This window comes from Pelobates fuscus, chromosome 5 (assembly GCF_036172605.1).
Source record: "Pelobates fuscus isolate aPelFus1 chromosome 5, aPelFus1.pri, whole genome shotgun sequence".
Taxonomy (NCBI): Eukaryota; Metazoa; Chordata; class Amphibia; order Anura; family Pelobatidae; genus Pelobates; species Pelobates fuscus.
Window position 1 is genome coordinate 142469658 of NC_086321.1, and position 19793 is coordinate 142489450.

At 37.7% G+C, this 19793-nt stretch overlaps 1 protein-coding gene across 3 annotated transcripts in view; it reads left to right on the forward strand.

The window, feature by feature from the left end:
• The window catches only part of SFSWAP (splicing factor SWAP), a 93575-nt gene that overhangs the window by 48586 nt on the left and 25196 nt on the right, over positions 1-19793 (forward strand). For all 3 annotated transcript variants that reach the window (XM_063454371.1, XM_063454373.1, XM_063454372.1), the window contains 3 exons: positions 2146-2305; positions 3100-3336; positions 7226-7413. In XM_063454371.1, the coding sequence (XP_063310441.1) occupies positions 2146-2305; positions 3100-3336; positions 7226-7413 (585 nt within the window). The remainder of the gene's footprint in view (positions 1-2145; positions 2306-3099; positions 3337-7225; positions 7414-19793) is intronic.

Sequence of the window (19793 nt, forward strand, 5' to 3'; positions counted from 1 at the left end):
ATTTATTAAACAAATAAACAATTAAAACAGGGACAATAAGCAGTGTATAAAAAGTAAAATATATTAGGCACAAAGCCTAAATAAAACACCACCGAGTAAATAAGAAAAGGTCCCAGATACAATACTTTGGTCTAGCAGCAAACGCGTTTCAACTCCAGCTGGAGTCTTCAGTGCAATTTTACATTTGAGATAATTGGTAGCGCCAATACACCTTGATTTCTTTGTATCTATATTTTCCAAGAACAAGCTAGAAGGTAGTCTGTAAAACAGTACCCATGCCCAACAAAGTGGCCCTTTTCAGATGTTCACAGACTTGGTGTTGTCCTAAAAACTAGCTTAAACATTTAGGAACCAGATGTTGCACACATTGTCAGATGTATGTCACTAGTACAACATCTCCATAAAACCTAAAGCACATATGAGACAATTTTCTCATGCACAGTCAAGACTGACAAAATCAAGATACACATATCTGATATCCTTGGAGCACAGATCTCAATAGTTACTATATAGATGCATTTCCGGTTTCCCGTTCTACTGCCTGTATATTTGTAGGATGTATCTAGAGTGATCCAATTCTTCTTAAGGTTGTAGCATAGCTGCTAGCTTCATGTTTGTTTTGTGTGGGTTTTTTTTTGTCTGTAAAAATATTCTGTGGCATTGCAACTGCATAATGTTGTTACTCTTGTCATTTGAAAGTTTGTTCTTCTGGAACTTTGTGTTTTTTTTTGTTTTGCTTTTTTACTTGTGTGCACAGTGTTTGACTCATTTTTTGGTATAGGATTATACTTGCGGAATACATGTTCACTGGAGATTAATTTAAGCTTTATATTTTGCATAACAAAATGATGTTCAGTACGTTGCAACTGAAAAACTGTTTACACCTCGATTAACTTTTGCTGTGCTTTCATCCAACCTGCTTCAGACACTCTTGGGACATATTAACTTTTACAGTACACTAGGTTTTGAATGTGTGCGTACGTTCACTCCTCTGATGTTGTATTATACTGCTGAGTCCTTATCCTGAACCTGGTCAAGGAGAAGCTAATTTTATGCTATGCTTAGTTTCAGATATTAAACCAAAGTAATAAAATGGTTTGAACTGCTTTGAGAAAGAAAATTTTATGTATGGTCATATTGTTTTCCTCTTGTTAAAAGCTTGATTTTTTTTAGTTCTGGAATTTGTTGAAATATGTAATTGTGGGCTGATCTAAAAACCTTGGTGTGGTATATTGTTTGTAGACCGTGAGTAATATTTATTAAAGTGTTCTGTTTTTAAAAGTTGTGCACCCAGGGTAAAGACTGAGTATTCAGCCCTTTTGGATATTTCAGGACTTTCTATTCAATATTATAGGACTGCTAACTTAAGGTTCACTCTACAGTTTTCTTATCTCTTGTTGTCTTTAGGTTTATTTCGTTTTCTTTTTGATTGATTTATTTGAATCCTTGCTTCAGTCTACAAATATTGTTGTATAACCTGTTGCATATTTAAGTTCACTGTAGTTCATTTTTAATTATGTCTCTCGATTCCCGCCCCACCATCTTTCTTTAGTCAGGATTAAAGGGAAACTCCAGTGCCATCCTGGCACTGGAGGGACCCTCTCCCTCCCACCCACCAATCCCCAGTTACTGAAGGGGTGAAAACCCCTTCAGTGACTTACCTGAGGCAGCGGCGATGTCCCTCGCCGCTGTCTCCTCCTCCGCGACGCTCCTCCCTGTGCTTCCGTCGGCCGGTGGGCGAGACTGATCCCGACTACTCTGATTTATGTGACAGCCTCAGATTAACAAAAGCAGATAGAATGGATAAAACTGGCTTTGAGCAAAAGTATCTTATTTCTCAAATAGTTTTATGGAGTATCCTGCAGGAGCATCCTTAAATTTCAGTCCTGCGTGTGGTAGAGCACACCAACAAGTGCAGAAGTTGGTAGAATTTTTTTTATTTTTTTTAATCCTGTTATAAGATGGAGGCGGCCACGTGGGAAAAGTTCAGGTAAATATCCTGTTGATACTCCCCCAGCCTGTTATGCCAAGTAGGCAAGCATGGGTCTTTATAATATACAAAATAGTCCAAAAGTTATGAGTCACTTTAATTTTCATCTTTTAGATACTTCAGTGCCATTATTAAGGTTCCTTTTTTATGTTTAGACTGCCGCTAACTTGGATGGAAGTAACAATTCTGCAGAAATAGCAAGCAACTCTTTGCTACTGTCTGATCCTGCAACGGAAGACCGATTTGACAGAGGAGCCTTTGATTCTAAAAATGATGCCGCTAGCAGTAAGGCCCACAATGATGGTAAAATGAAAGGTATGATCTCTGTGTTCCTGAGAGCATAATGTAAGGTGCTAAATGTCATACAACTAGCATGATTCTTTAAATGCTAATGAGCCTAATCCTCAATGTATAAGATCAGTATATAAGATATATAATTTAATTTATTTTATTTTTTCCCCAAGCTTCATCTGGGTTAGTGATGCTATTATTATACCGGTGAATTTTATGTTTGTGTTTTGTTTTTTCTTCAAAATTTAAAGGTTGATAGGCTGCATTGGTCCAGCTCTGCAGCTCTGATGTTTGAACAGATACCACAGCTGGTGGATCTAAGGGATTTTTAACAAAGTTTTAAATCAATTTGCTAGATGTTGATTAGCTCAACCTACAGCACTTTACATCAGTAGCAAAATTGTCTCTAGGGTTAAACACTGTATGTAGTTTACGTGTTCATTTCAACTGGTATAATGTGAACAGTAAAAATGCAGATTCGGTATCACATTATGTATGTTTATAAGCCTAATAGCAAAATACAGTTAGCACAAGGCAACACTGTGTGTGTTCCAGTAAAAAATAAAATCTAGGTTTATTAGTAATAATTGTTCTCCAGTGATACTGCATGAATTAATGAAGTGTAGCTGCTATAAATGTTTTTTAACCCCTTAAGGACCAAACTTCTGGAATAAAAGGGAATCATGGCATTTCACACATGTCATGTGTCCTTAAGGGGGTTAAAGAGTGAATCCAAATGTTTTTTTTGAGGTGTCCTTTCAAATATTAAATTGTTAAAAGTTTTGCCATGATATTGAATATATTTATTATCATTTCAGCATCATTTGCTCCCATAAGCTTTGCCATCAGAGTGAAGGAAACTGACCTCCTACCCCTGGAAAAAAACAGAGTTAAGTTAGATGATGACAGCGAGGATGAAGAAGAAGGAAATGGCAAGGATGGATCACAAAGTAAGACCAGCCACCCTACCAGCAGCCAGTCAATGAATACAACAGCTTCTGTGGTGGAGGATAAAAAACCTCAGCTGACTCCCGAAGAGCTTGAAGCCAAACAAGGTATGCACTGCAATTGTCTCTTGGGTGCTTGTAAGAGGTTGGGATAACCTTTAAATGTCTTTAACAGTTTGCCAATGGCTGCATAATAGTTTTAAGTTTTTGGCTGGCCATTAAAAGTGCACATTTTCCTTATACAGCCTTGTAAAGAACATCATAAGCTACCCTAGTGTTAAAATGGATAAGTGCTTTTGCAATACATTATACTTTGAGTATGTGGATAATTAATTACCCTCCCCCACTCTTGCTCAACTGCCACTGGTCGTTTTGATGCATTAATGCAAGAGGCAAGTGGTGGAATAATCAATGTGTACTTGTCACCTCCCCCCCCCCCCCCCCCCTTTGTATTCCTTCTCCCCTCATCAAAACTAACACAGTAGGCAAATGACCACCTATTACCAGCAATAATTCAGCTTCTAGGTAAAAGGATGAGAAGATGATGCTGTAGGTAGTGGACTGTGCAATTTGAGCAGATTCTGGGACTCCGCAAGTTAAAGGGACACGCCAGAACCCTAAAGCTTGCTTAAAAGCTTTTGGTGAAGAGTGTTCTAAGCAGAGTAAAAAGGAAAGGGTTCGCAAAGGCTGGAGACAAGAGATCGTAGGTTTTAGATTCACCCCCAATAAAAAAAGCATTATTAAATACATGTAGATTTAATTTGGGGTATATCTATTAAACAGTGCTTTATTTGTTTTGAACTTGGGCACTGGAATGTTCCTTTAAATCACATGTGCAGCACTGTATAGCTTGGTATGTATTGTAATAAAGTACATTTTTTGTGTAGGTGGGTAAAACATACACTTAAATAGTGTGCATTACTTTTATATATAATTGAACAATACGGCACAATATGTGATTGTGTGCGTGTGAGAATATGTATGGGACATGGTTATCTGCAGCTTTTGTTTGTGTCACTGATCCCTGATGTGCTCATTTCATATTCTCCTCAGTCCTCACTGGAAACCAGTTACTTCATTTGATTATGGATGAAGTCCATTTAGGCAAACCGAACTTTTTAGTTGAACTTTTGGTGGAACATGGTTTACTTGAAATGTGATACTGTCTGTAATAAGTAAGCTGTTTATAATGGTATCTTTGTGTATTTTTTACCCAAGACCTTTATGACATACTTGTATTAAAGGGAGACATTATGACTATGGAAGCCGCCAGTTTTACAAAGAGTTTCATGTTTTGCTTGCTTATGTCTTCAGTTCGTTTACTGTTAGGCAGTGGTAACTAAATCAACATACACATTGCCTATGGTGGAAGTAGCCTTCAAAATAGTTTTTGCAAGTTTTTCCAGCATGCCATTAAAAGTGCACTTGTCACTTAGACAAAGAAGTAAGCCACACAGGGAAGAGAAGGTTGGTCCAGTTGAAAGTTTTGTGTATCTGTCACGTATGATTGTGTTGCTAGGTGAATGGCTAGTTTTATGTGAGGGCAGCCGAAAACCTGAATACATGCATTGAGGGCAAGGGGTGTTACTCTAGTGCAGGGATAGGCAACCTTTGACACTCCAGATGTTGTGGACTACATCCCCCACATTGCTCTTACACCCATAATGCTGGCAAAGCCTCATGGGAGGTGTAGTCCAAAACATCGGGAGTGCCGAAGGTTGCCTTGCTTGCTCTAGTGTAACACCTACAGATCGTGCATGATGGCAGTGATGAGGAGGTAGAAGTATTTTAACATCCCCCAATACAATAAAATATATAGTGTATATCTATTCAATTATATATTCATTGCTTTTGTTGAGAATTTGGAAAGCTCTACATTTCGGATAAAAAAAATAAAAATTAATTATAAAATAACCAGAAAAGTCACTATGTATATGTGTTTATGCAGTACAAGTCAAAAATTTGAACTCCGCATGCACAAGTTTTTGTGTGGGAAGATTGCACTCAAAATGGTGTAATGCTGTCTAGTTGTCAAATGGTATAGAGTAGACTGCTAGATCCTGGATTTACCTATTTTAACCCCTTAAGGACACATGACATGTGTGACATGTCATGATTCCCTTTTATTCTAGAAGTTTGATTCTTAAGGGGTTAAGAGTTATGTGAAGTGTAGCTTTGTTTCTCGGCTCCCTGACTGTGACATACAGTCTAACACACTTTCACATTTCATTTATTTAATTAAAAAGTGCTGGATTGGGGCTCATGTAAAATATAAAAATTACTCGTTGCTAGGAAAACATATGTATATATTCGTAATCTGGTTAATATTTGAGAGGGGTGGGGTCTTGGATATTGAAGGTTTTAGAAATGCATACTTTGTTTATTACTTGGAAACATTTGTGTCTGTGCAGTGTAATGTTTGCCCTTGCTCTGCCTTTGCTAACCCTTATCAAAAATGACAATTCACATTGATAGAAATGTAGCTATTTTGAATTAACATGTTAGGACTTGAGTTTCCAAATGTTTTGGAAGATTAATATGTATGTAAATTATTATTCTTTTTTTTTTTTTTCTTAAAAAGATAAATCTTGATACATATTTTCTTCACGTAGTTCTGATGAAAATTTCTGTGTGACTTCAGTTAGATTATTAAAATTCAATTGATACAGACCCCCCTCTCAATTGAAACTATGCAGAGAAGGTGTCTTGAATGAAGTTAGAATATAAATTAATGTTCATGTTCCCTGCAAAGCCTATCAATTGAATAGTTTACTGGAAATCTATAACTAAATTAAACACATCTGATATGCTTCATACTTTATTTTGTAACTGTGACGGCTAATCATTTGTGTTTCCAGTTCATGTGAACTTTTTTTTATCAATATGCTCCACTAATATAGCATTATGCACAAAGGCTAAAGTGTTTTGCTTCATTAAGGGATCTAATGAATGAAATGCACTCTCAAGTTCCCTTTGGTTTGCTCGTTACTCTTTATACAGTTTTACCAATTTATTTTTTGCAGAGTATCGGTCACCTATATCTGCATACCTCTATTTTATGATTTGATATATGGTTACCCATGATACATAACTGCAACATGTATTTTGAAGAATCTAAACTGCTGACACTAATTGTGGACTGCTAGAAAAGTACTTATTGCAGGGCTTGACAAATTTGCTTTGAATTTAGGAGTCAGATCGTTTTTAGAGCCAATTTTCTTATTTATTTTTTTTAAACTGACAAACCTTTATTTTTAACAACAAAAATAAACTTCTTAAAGGGACACTATAGTCACCAGAACCACTACAGCTTAATGTAAGAGAAATGGGCAGTTTTTACATTGCTGTCTAGTAACACTTATAGTGGCAATAACTCAGACTCCACTAAAGATGCTTCCTAGTTCAGTGTTACAAAGTCTCAACACACTGCAAGGAGATGCTGGACTTTCATCATAGAGTAGCATTGATTCAATGCTTGTGTATGAGGTGCTGATTGGCGCAGCACAGCATTTAGCTACGCATGCACAATAGCCTCCCCCTACATTCCTATGGGAAAATATTGGATTGGCTCTGATCATTAAGATTGCAATATCAAGACAAGCGAGGCGAGACCAGCATGACGTGCGTAAAAACACCTTTCCCATGCAATCAGAGAGAGGCTGATCACCTAAAAACACACACACACACACACACACACACACACACACACACACATTCACAAATTATCATTTAAAAAAAATAAATTTAAAGGAACACTATTGGGTCATGAACACAAACATGTATTCCTGACCATGAAGTGTTAAAAACACTATTTATTTAGGCTTTCCATGTTTGTTTGTTTTTTTTCTTTATTTTCAATCTGGTTTGAAAAACAGGCTCCTACAACTGTAAACATGGCAATACAATTTTGCATTTGTTGCCAGAAGAGTTCTTCGGGGCGGGATAAGGTGATCTTAAATATATGTATTCATATTTCCTTTTATTTCTTTTTAACCAGCAAAGCAAAAGCTGGAAGATAGACTCGCGGCAGCAGCCAGAGAGAAACTTGCACAGGCTGCCAAGGAATCAAAGGAAAAGCAACTGCAGGCAGAACGCAAAAGGAAAGCTGCATTGTTCCTGCAAACCTTAAGGAATCCACTGGAAGTAGAACTGGGAAGGATAGAAGAGAGTACCTCTAGCCCAGAGGTTAGTTACAGTGCATATATCTTCCAGCCATTCACAGATCTGCATATTTCTGACATATAGGTTGCATTTTCCTGTGTGAAATTAAAACGGCACTGTAATGCCGAACTTACCATTCTTTAATGGTAGTCACCTAGCCCCTAGTCACCCAGCCCCCCCCACCCAAATAAAAAAAGAACCCCCTACCTATCCCCCTCACTCTACAAATAGTGAGGGTGGAATAAAATAACTAACCATATATACTCGAGTATAAGTCGACCCGAATATAAGTCGAGACCCCTAATTTTACCAAAAAAAACTGGGGAAAACTTATTGACTCGAGTATACAATTATATTAAATGAATATTTATATACAGTGTGTGTATATAATGAATGCAGTGTGTGTGTATGTGATGTAGAGCCTTGGTGGGGGGTGGGCATTTTTTTTTTTTTAAATTAATTTTCTTTATTATTAAAATTGTTATTTTATTTATTCTCGTCGCTCTCATTCCCTGGTGGTCCAGTGGGTGGGCTGTGTAGGATGGGGGCTGGCAGCAAGCTGTAACTTACCTTTACAGCAGCTCCTGTCTGCTCCATTCTCCTGCGTTCCGGTCAGCTCCCCTGTAAGTCTGGCGGTGTGACTGCCGCGCGGAGCCCGTGGCAACGCTCTGACCCCTCGGCTCTCGCGGGACTTACAGGGGACCTGACCGGAACGCAGGAGAAGGGAGCTGACAGGAGCTGCAGGAAAGGTAAGTTACAGCTCGCTGCCAGCCCCCAACAGAACCTCCGGGCTTGTAATGAGCCCGGCGGTCCTGGTCTGTATTTTGGCAATGTAAGTTGCCATAATACAGACATTGACTCGAGTATAAGTCGAGTGGGGGTTTTTCAGCACAATTAATGTGCTGAAAAACTCGACTTATACTCGAGTATATACGGTACCTGGAAAAAAAATAAAACTTACCATTTGATGTCTTCTTTTTTTTTTTTCTAAAATCTTCATTTTTCAGCTCCAAAAAAGACCAAATAAAAACCATAATACCCGTCGAACTTGTAAAATATAAAAACCCGACGCTAAAAAAATGAATCCATCTGCATCCGGCGAAGGCACGGTGCAGACTGAGCACCGCAGGGCATGAAAAGGCTTATAAAGCCTTACCCCAACCTGCAATTAGTCTCAGAACATTCTGGTTGGATGGCTTGAGGGAGGACAATAGGTCCGTCCGTCCGTCCCCCCCCCGTCTTTTATGGCCCCCGCTCAGGGGTGGGGGCTGCAGGGGGGCAGTGGGAAAGACGACAATAGGTTAGGTGTTTTTTGTTTTTTTTTAAACAGTGAGCAGCTACAGGCTGCTGTTTAGTAGACATTTTAATCTCCCTTATGCTATTATGGGGGTCATATTGACTACCATAGAGTGAGGGGGGACATGGGGGGGCTTAGGAAGCGGTGGGGAGCCGCCGCTTCTCTCTTTACATATTACAAGGAGGGAGCTGCGCGCCGGTAGCTCCCTCCTTGTAATAAACTGAACAAACGAACACTGATATTCGGTGTTTGTTTGTTCGTCTGACATTTCTATTCATTAATTCGTCTTTCTGACAAAAGGAATAGATGAAATTCCCATTCGCGTGCCCAAGTGTTTAATTGGGCATGTGCGGGAATCTCACAGCGCTATCTAGTGGGGGCAGAAAATAAATATAAAAAAATAGGTAATGTGGGGAGCTTGGGGGCATTTGGGGGTGACTAGGGGGTCAGTTAGATGTTGTGGAGTCGGGATGGGGGTTAAAAAATCAAAACAGGATTCGGCCATGACAGTGCCGCTTTAAGACTGGAGAAATCTCAGGAATACTGTAGCTATTACTTATACATTTTTATTATTGGCACACAGTGTTTTCTAGTATATTTAGGAGTGTTTTCACTTTATGAAACACTTTACACATCTTCTTTGGCTGTGCCTCACACAGCCCTCATGGGAAAAAGATACATGGCATATTCAGTGTAAAATATGGAGATTTACTCACTTTCCCTCCATTCCATATATAATCTTACGCTCAATCTAATGAGCATCTGTTTTAGACATGACACGGCTTCTGCTGGCTCTAGAGGTAGAGATAAGGATTAGATACATTAAATATGCTGTTCTATAATGGAAATTTAAACAGACTTCTTTTTGAGGAAGATTGTACAAGGCTATATGAGTCACAGACATGGATGGTGTGGCTAGGGCAATATAAACAAATAACTAGGGGAACGAACACTATTTTGTTATAAATTTAAATATCTTCTGTTGTGGTTTGGAGGCGTGGGTTCGTATCCCACTTCTACCACCATATTGTTGTGGTTTTAGTTCAGCAGACAGTAATGTTTTCTCCCTGGTATGAAGACAAGGAATGAACACAGAAATAAGAGCTCGGAGAGCAGTACTCGTCCACACAAATGTATGGCAGAATGTTGCTCCTGTTTTAATGGGAGAAAACACAGATCTTATCCAATTCTGTACATATCCAAAAAGGGGTTGTCTTCACACAATACATTAGATTTTCCATATATAGTCCTGTCCAGTGAAATGCATATTCAAAGAACTTGAAACACAACTGGCATTAGCTGGTTAAAAGATGTTACATGATTAACCCCTTCCCGACCTCGGACGTGCAGGGTACGTCTGACAAAAAAACAGCAGTTATTGACCCCGGACATACCCTGCACGTCCGCAGCTAAAATGACCCGGGTACTTACCTGGACCGGCGATCCCGGTCCAGGGGCAATGGCCAGAGATTCCCTCTCCCCCCCCCCCCCCATGACTTCCTTATCAAAAGTATACACACAGTTTCAGCCAAACAGCACAAAGTGAGCTGCTTTTATTTCACAGCTGCCTGCAGACAGAGAAACTATAAACAAGTAGTGATATCCTTACTATTTGTCTCCTTGGATGTCCCCTTCTTGTAATGCAGATTGTTTTTTAGTTCTGATAATTCAATACTGTCTGTGGCTGAGACTACACGCATACCTTTCATAAGGCAAACTCTTTCTGTAGTGAAGGAGCATACCTAAAGAGTCAGACTTACGGTGCAGCATTCTGCAAAACATTTATTTTTATGTGCAAAAACTCTAAAGACTTGATTCAAAAATTACTACATATTGAGATAACGAGGTCATAACCTATCAGTGAGACTTCAGCAGCATCTATACACAAACTGCTTCATTAAGCTAAAGTAGTTTTGGTGTCCCATTTTAAGGTCAGGGTTAAAGGCTCAAAGTGGTCTACAAATAGAATGTTTACAAGGCAAATACGTTCCAAGCATTCTGCAAGCTTAGAATGTAACAAATTATTTATTTGTGTGACTTGCAATCCTCCAGCATGGTTTTGTTTTTTTCTTCTTCCAAATTTTGATTGAGTTGAATCAAATTTCCATTAATAGAATACCCAAAACTCCTGAAGTACTTTAGCGGAATTGGCACTTCCAGTAAGTGACATGGTTGCACCCTCCTATAAATTGCATGCATCTCTGTAAGAAGTATTGCATGCACTCTGTGAGAAGCATTGGGCTGAATCTAATGATCACTGGGAGGGGCAGAGCTGTGAAAAGGGACTTTCTCACCACTGGGTTACAGGTAAGTTAAACTTACCTGTAACCATTACCTGACTCCTCAACACTCCTGCTTTAAAATGTATACATTTATTTATTACCCTGGAGTTTTCCTTATTTTACCATGGCAAACGTGAATGCCTCTAAACACACCTTCACTTACATGAGTCATTCATCCGCGTAAGCCACATAGTCCTCACTGTTAAAGACTTTGTGTGAGCTACAAAGGTAAGTGTATTTAAAGAGTTAATCCAACAGCCCAGAACAGAGTTGCCTGAGTCACATATGCTGAGGTGCAAAAAGTGCAAATATCTTTAATTGTGCATTGTTTCAAGCCCAAACGCTGCACATACAGTTTCCTTCATCCATGACCGTTTCTAAGAGCAGAAGTGGTTATGGTTTTATTTCTTTCCCGTTCTTATCAATACAGGGGGAGAATAAAAATACAAAGGTGTTAAAGTACCAGGGATATTTGCTGTCCATATTTTATAATGACACGTGAACTTAACCAGTAGGTCTGTACACTGTGATGTGGAATAGTGGATAGACACCAATATTAACATTAAAAATCATTGTCTCCTGTATTTATCATTCCTTTGAGTACTGTTACAAGGAATTTTTTAGATGATCTGCTTACATAAATGTTCTCAGAAAATGTATTGGAAAGTAAAGTTCTTTCTCTTTACTATGTTTCTCTGCTATTAAGTTGGGGATTTTCCACAAGACAAATCAATAGACCAATCTTCTGTGATTGTTAGATCGTTCTTGTATAACTTTAGCATTTTCTTAGTTGGCATCATCCTCTTTATAAAAGAAAATTAGCTGGCAAGGTAAAATTGTAAGCACGTCAAATGAACTGCAATACTTAAAGAATTACAGACTTTATTTCACAGCACAGTTAATAGTTTTGGGTGGTGTGGTTTTTTTTTTTTTTTTTTCTTTGGGGTGGTGGTTTATTTACTTTAAATAGTCAAATCTTTTGGTAACTATTTGATTTATCGCTTAGAAGCAATTGCCTCCCCTGACCCAAGCCCTTGACAGACTTTCCTGACAGCAGGGAGCGGCACATGGTGAAAAGTCAAACTATTACTACCTCACCACAGGGGGTGCGCCAGGGCTCTACTGCACAATAACCACTACAGCACACTGGTGCTTTGAGTGTTCCTTTAATCTTTGAGCCAAAGCAGCTAGTAGTATGCTCTGTAGAATGGACTATATTTGGGCTGTGTAATAGTCTGTTAGTCAAGCAAGCCAAACTGTAAGTACATGGAGGGTACTCTAGAACTGCTGTAGGTTAGCCAAGCTCATAGTGTAGGAAATCTGTCCAAAACAATACCTACATATTTAAAGGAACAGAAATCTTTGCCAGGTTTGTATCCGATACTTTTTAAGATACCCCACTTAATCAAACCTACATGCAAACTGTCTTAAAATTGGGGTTTAATGAAAATTATGGGTGTATGCGTGCAACGCAATGTCTGGTAGGCCCTAATCTATTACAGTTTGGTATAAATAGTATCACATGCATCAATTAATAATTCATCATTTTGTCAGTTTTGATTTTTATTTATGTATCATGATCAGTAATTGTTATTGTATTTATACATGTCTTTTGCAAACCACTTTCTCTTGACAAGTTATAAACAATGTGCCTAACACGGAGCTCAAAATTTCCCCTACCCATTAGTGAGTGAAGATTTATTACTAGTGAGTATGTGACTTTATTTTAATTAAATAATTGTCTTTATTTGCCTCTTATTGTGTTGCAACTGTATACATTAAACATGTAAGAAAAAACCTTGCCTAGTTTAACCCTTAAGGACACATGACGTGTGTGACATGTTGTGATTCCCTTTTATTCCAGAAGTTTGGTCTTTACGGGGTTAAAGTACCTGATGTATTTAAATTTTTTTTTTATTATTTTTTTTTTTAAAGTTGTAGGTACAGTTTTTCCCTGAAAATAAGTCCTAGCCTATTTTCGGAAGGTGCTCATAAAATAAGCACTCGTTCAGATTGTTGCTAATTTCCTTATCTATGTTCGGGGATGTTTTGCGGGATTCCATGCCCTAGTGAACTGGTCTATGTTCAGGGGAATTCCCCCAAATGTAGGCTTGCTTTCCTGCATACTTGCTACTGTTTTTCCCCAAAACCATCCCCCCAAAATAATCCCTAGTGGGGTTTATTTGAGCAAAAATTTTTATAAGACCGGTTTTATTTTCGGCTAAAAGCTTTAGTGTTCCCTGTCATTGGTGCTTGTAGATTTGCTTGTCTTGGATTTGGAAACACACAGAGTCAGATAACTTAAATGCTAAATAAATAACAATTTCTGTATGCTGCCACTATGTTTGACAGGCTTTCCCTTTTACAAGAGGATTGAGCTACATTTAAATATTCCAGCACAGTACTAAATTCTTTGCTGATCCCCAAAGATCTGTCCTCCCTTTTAAGCATCTGCATTTCAATTTGTTTAATAAAAACATCAAATAGAGGTGATTGTTTTTCAATAGTGCTGCCCAGGGACAGTCTGCATGTTTCTGTATTGATGCCTTTATTCTGCTGTATGCAAGTATCCCTCTTTCTTGCACTATCTGACCTTATGCTTTTTTCTTTTATCCCTGATGCTTTCATCTAATCTCTTGAAATCATTTGCCTTTATAATGTTCCTTGCCAAATACCCAGATGTTTTGCCATTAATTTTTGATTGATGGAACTGTCAGCTACAGTTGATTCTCAGTGCTCTCCATTGAACATTTCTTAAAGTATGTTACAAAAGCCTTTCGGTTTAATATGGTTTACACTGGTTGTTTTTAAAATGTCAAGCATATGCCATAAATAGATTAAAAATATACACATATATGGAAATTAGGGTTTATGCTCATTCCAGTTAATTATTCTGTGCTAATAATGTCCCTGATTTTATTAGCCCTGATCAAAGATGCAGCTGAATGCCTCTAGAAATAACAGTTTGAAGGGGCATAATGATACAATTTAATTGCTTCTGATACAAAGTAATAGTCATTAAATTGGTTTCTTATTTGCAGCAAAATGAGTTGTGACTAGGTTTTCAGAACATTTGCTACTGTGGTGGGCATGTTTCTTGTCCAAATAAAGGAAGTCATTCTAGAGCAAATATTACATGCTTTGTTTTTTGTTTTTTTTAAAGTGATTTTCTCTCTTCACCCCTCCCCCTTTGAAATTACGCATTAAAAGATCTGCTGCTTTCACCCCTTTGATTCTCATCCAGCTTATTGAGAACACATGAACATTGATAATGTGAGGAAGTATTGTAAACTTGCCATTTGTTTTAATGTTTTGGTTTTGTTTTTTTTGTACTTTGCATGACATTGAGATGCTCTGCTTAATTCATACAGTTAAAGTCCGTCCTTGTAAGAGATAACTTTCACTGCAAATCATTTTATATTAACATTGTGTATTAACCACAACATATGTTATGTTACAGTTTAAGTGAAGGCCTCCAATTTTAGTAGCTGTCCTGCTTTGTTGCTTTGAGTGTCATGTTGGTTAAGAGTAGTAATGGTACGCACCTGCATTTCAGATCCGAATTGTTTTCTGTTGAAGAAAAATGTTACCCGAGTAATAGAACATGACTGATGCTTTCTATGCAGTGTTTTATTGAGCAGTTAGATTGTCATGCACTTCGTATTGCATCTTGCTGTGCCAAAGGTAGGCTTGAACAGCTTTGCTACGAGACTAGCTGTCAAGAATGTACATTAACAAATATACATTTTTACAAAACACAAAATAATGTGATTGACTAGAAAGCATAAAAGCATTACTACAATAGTTCGTGGTAATAGTCCTCAGTATCAGTTCAATTTCACTTTTAAATTCAATGCTAAGAGCAAACTTTCCCATTTTTAATTTGACCCCTACTAATTGTAAAAGCACAATGTTTGCAGACCAGTGATTATATTAACGATTCATCTAAATATTAAAAATTACTACAGTCATGTAACTTGTATAATGTACTAGCATCTGTTCATTTTCTTTATTATGAGCAGCAGCCGCCAAATCTTTCATTAATTTGCTCTTCCGTTGATCAAGCAGGTGGCCAATTTTGTTTATTAAGCTTGTTAACCTTATAATAAAACCAAAACCAAATGGTTGCTTTGAGATTTCAATGCTAGATTTTATTTTCTCTGTATTTTACGCAGACATAGTTAGGTGATTACTTAGGAGTGCTGTGGACTTTTGAGTAGAGGCATTGTATTTGCTAGGCTTATCATCTTTAAGATGTGGCAATGATAAGATTTTTGTATGCACAGTGAGCTAGTCAAGTGTGCAGATGAACAAATATTTTTAGCAAATGTTTCTAGATCAGAGTTATTCACTAAAGTGCGAATGGCCCTGAACTGAATAGACAAAACCTTCATACTGTGCCGTTTGGAAAGCAAAATCCGAACATAATTGAGGCTCCAAACAGGGCTTGAATTTGGTCTGGATTTCAGGTGGGCGAATGGATGAAATCCGGGCCGAATTTTGCATAACCAGGCTTGGGGAATTTAATTTTAAACAATTTGCTCGATTGTGGACTCTTAGCCACAGCAGGCAAATAGTTCTTCAAATTATCAGTTCACTTGCAAATAGCAAGTGAATGATAATTTGCAACAAGCATCCTACTGGATGCATTTGATGTATAAATCGGCTGCGATGCGGTCGTTGATAAATCCCTGATACCAGTGCTCTATATTGCTTTGGAAGTGAAAATCACTGGTTTTCCAAACCAATGTTACAGGGTCAATCGGACCAGCTGAATCCTATCAGCACTTTGCTTTAAAAAAAATATAAGAATTGAAAATGTGGTTGGTATTCAGTTGTTATCAAGTGTTTAGTGAATAACCCTGTATCTGTACATCATGTGTGTTTAAAAATATCAGGACATATTACTTTACTGAGAGGGTAGTGGATGCATGGAATAGCCTGGGCAGACTAGATGGGCCGACATGGTTCTTATCTGCCGTCACATTCTATGTTTCTATGTATATGTATATATATTTTTGCTTTGCATGTGCAACCACAATGCACTGTTCACACACTCTCTATAAATTTGCTTTGTCTTATCATTTATATAACTCCTAACATATTTACATATTCTGAAAAAAAAAATAAAGTAAAACAGGTAAATGATAGGCCAAATAAAGTCAACTGAAACAAGATGTAAAGAGCAGCACTTTTACCAACATTTGTCAGACATTAGTCTGGCTTAAAAAGGGTTTTTCAATACTGTGTCAGTAATATTATAAAAACACATGTTGTTGAGATTCTGACCATAGAAAATATATGCAAACACGTTATTATTCTTACCGATAAAGACCTTAGTTGTGTGCCTGCTTTGAGCTTTTGAACACACTAGACAGAGCTGTAAAGAAATGTTGGTGGTCCAACTGCTTCCTTGAAAGTATTCATTGTTCTGAAAACTGCCTATCTTAAGGGATCTTTTTTTAACAAGTTGATAACCTAGACAGACTAAAGCCTTTTTTTTTTTTTTCTTTTTTTTTTAAGCTGCCAAGATTCTGAAAGGAACAAGTAAAACCCTCTTTCTTCATACTAACGTGGCTATGTCATTATCATTGAATTTTAGAAAGACTCATTGTTATCTGAAGAGCCTTGGCTTCTTTATATGGTCAGATACATCCATTAATTAGGTCACATTTTTGTATTTTTACTTTTGTTTACACCATTTAATACATGCAGTAACAGTTATACAAGTATTCATTTAATAGCTTAAAATCTTTTTAAAAGTAGCAGTGGTCTCCTGTGCTTTGTTTGCTTGTAAAGTCTTTCATGGAGGCAGGCCTACTTGTGCTTGTTATTTTCAAAGTATTTTCCTGTCATCTTCAGGTACACCCAAGCAATGTTGGTGATCCTTTTTTCCTAATTACTGTAGCTTTTTGGAAGAAGTCATAGCTGTTGAATGCAACTGTGCGAGTATTGAGCAGAGTTGAAGCTTCATGCTGGTTATATTGTGCTGTTCGTTCATCAAAAAGTAGTTTGGCAAGAATAAAGTACTTTGAAAATATAATGACACATTTGTTTTATCTTTATATTTTGCAATTTTTGCCTTGTTTTGTGGGTTGCTTTTGTGTTTTATTTTTGTTTGATAATATGTTTTAAAAGGAAACACTTTCTGTACATGACAAGTGGTCTGAACTTGTAATGTTTGTTAAAATGGACTTTTATGTTTTGTTTCTGTTATTTAGTGGTCTATTTTGTCTCTTTAATTTATATGAAGAAACCTATTTAGTCCAATAAGGCAGATTATTTTTGGAGATGGAATCCTAGGATATATAATTTCATAGAATCGCTCTCTTTTTTAAATGTGCACATTAATTGTCTTTAAAAGTCTTGCTTCAAAAACTGTAAAACAATATTGTAGGTCATACTTGATTTATATTGAAATATATCTTTTAAATCGGGTAAAATGTAATTTGACAGCAGGTGATAATCATTTTATTATCATTTTATTATTTCACTCTAGGATTGCACATATTGAATTATTTTACTGAACATTTGTATTCTCATGCTTTCCATTGTGCTGCTGGCATCATGATGTGGTAGATGCAGTGCATTTAACGTGTCAATTATTTGCTCTTTAAAAGCATCTCAGGATTGTACATAACATCAAACCTTTTTGTAATGAAGTCCTTTGTTATGCAGAAAGGTAGAGGCGAATTTGTGGGATGCGCAAGTTTACAAAAGCATGTGTCCTTACTTGCCACTTCAGAATAGTCGATGCTCAAAGCAATTAGGAGCTTCTTCAGCAATGCTTTAATACAGACTTAACTTTTATTGATCTGTCTGCATGTTCAAAGCTTCAGGGAAAACTGATATTTAAAGACCAATAGAAAAGTCAATTTTAGATTCATGGTTTTTATAATGTCCACACTTGTAAATGATAGATGTATACATATATACTTTACATGATCGTCTCAGTGTTTCAGTACACATTATTTTTATTTTAGGACACCGTATGTATATACAGACAAATATACTGTAAGCTTTTCCCCTTATACTAATTCACGCATCTTCTCTGTGCAGTTTATCTCAGGGAGAACTGGAACATACATATCCTGTGTAACTGATCTCCCTGTACCCCTGCCAAAGGACTGCTTCCTAGCTGGAACAGGGGAAAAGCCTCAGTGCTTCTTCCCCCAGTCACCGTGGCTTGACTTGGGTCCTGGAACCTCTCCGTCCTAGAGCCAAATAGGGGACTAGCTCTATCCACTCCCAGGGACTAGACGACACTCAGTCTTGGGAGTTCTAGTCCTTACAAGGACTTTCCACGCTGAATCCTCCACGCTGGAACAGTGTGTCGTCTGGTTACTGGGAGATGAAAGGGCTAATCACAGTTCTGGGAGTACAAGCTGAAATGCTTTAATCTGGCCAGATGGCCTGCTTTTATACAATTTCATACACGGTTAAGCACGCCCCGACACTCCCACACAAACAGGATAATCCCTCTCCTGGACATGAGAGGGGTCTAGTTACAAGTTACAAACTCCTCCTCTGTGCCTGAGATATAATAGTCAGGAACTGAACTAACTAAATTATCTCCAGGCCCAGAAAAACAATATTACAAAACCCCAAAGTAAAACGCATAAAAAACCCCACAAAAGTTACATCCCCTAATAGCTCCGATCTGGGTGACCAACATATGCAAAAACATCCCAGATCGGTTCAGGGGTTCGGAATTTTCATGGATGTCATAATTTTGACCGACCGTGCCCACGGTCCTATGCCCAAAACGGTTCCATGAAATCAGTGCTAATGGTCTGTCAAGTTCGGTAGTCTTTTACAGGTTTCCCTGCAGGGCCCATAGTCTGTGGGCAGGAGGCTGGCAAGCAGGCTCCTCCAGGAGCTCATGGCAAACTCACGTGGGAAGGGGAGTTTGTCACATCCTGGTCTTCCCAAGAGTAGTGGGAGTTGCACCACTGAACAGCAAATACTGCCATTTTAATGGTGACAGCTGCCACTCCCAATATTCCTGGCCATTTGTTTGTGCATTTTTAGTGCATCATATACGTATTATCGGTTGTTTAAAATAAAATTTAAAAAAATGACCAGACACAACAGTTGTAATGTTTTTTCCATTCATAGTTTTCCCAGGATGTGATAAATATACAACAGAACATATACAGCACTACCACCATTTTCTTATTTCTGACCTACATTTTGTGGAAGATTTCTTTTTAGCAGCCTATTTCATTATAATCTGTTGTGTATGCTTGTGCTACAAAATGATTAGTACAAACCAATGCTCAGCTATGCATACATATTTAATTGACTTTCTCTCCTTCCTTCATTCAAACTGAATTTTGACATTTTAACAATTTGGTTTTATTAATTTTTTGGACGTCCTTTGAATAGCAGACTTGCTTTTTTGCCATGTGTATAAGCAAGGGCATGACACATTTGCTTGAATCTAGGAGCCAGAGAAAAAAGTTAGGAGCCAGTGTTTTTTTTTTTTTTATTATTTATTTTTATTTTATCTAAGAAAGCTTTAGTTTCAACAACAAACAATTCTTAAAGGAAGTATGTAGTCACCTATACCACTAGAGCTTAATGTAGTGGCACTAGTGTCTTAATGTGTAGTGCTTTTGGTGTCTTTATCCTGTCAGAGAAAAGGCAGTGTTTACATTGCTGCCTTCTAGTGGCAGTCACTCACATGGCCAGTAGAGGTGCTTCCTGTGCCACACTGGCATTCATTGTCTCCACACTATACATGGAGGCGCTGAACATTCCCTAAAAGTGATGCATTGATTCAATGCATCTCTATGAGAAGATGTTAATTGTCCCAGCATTTT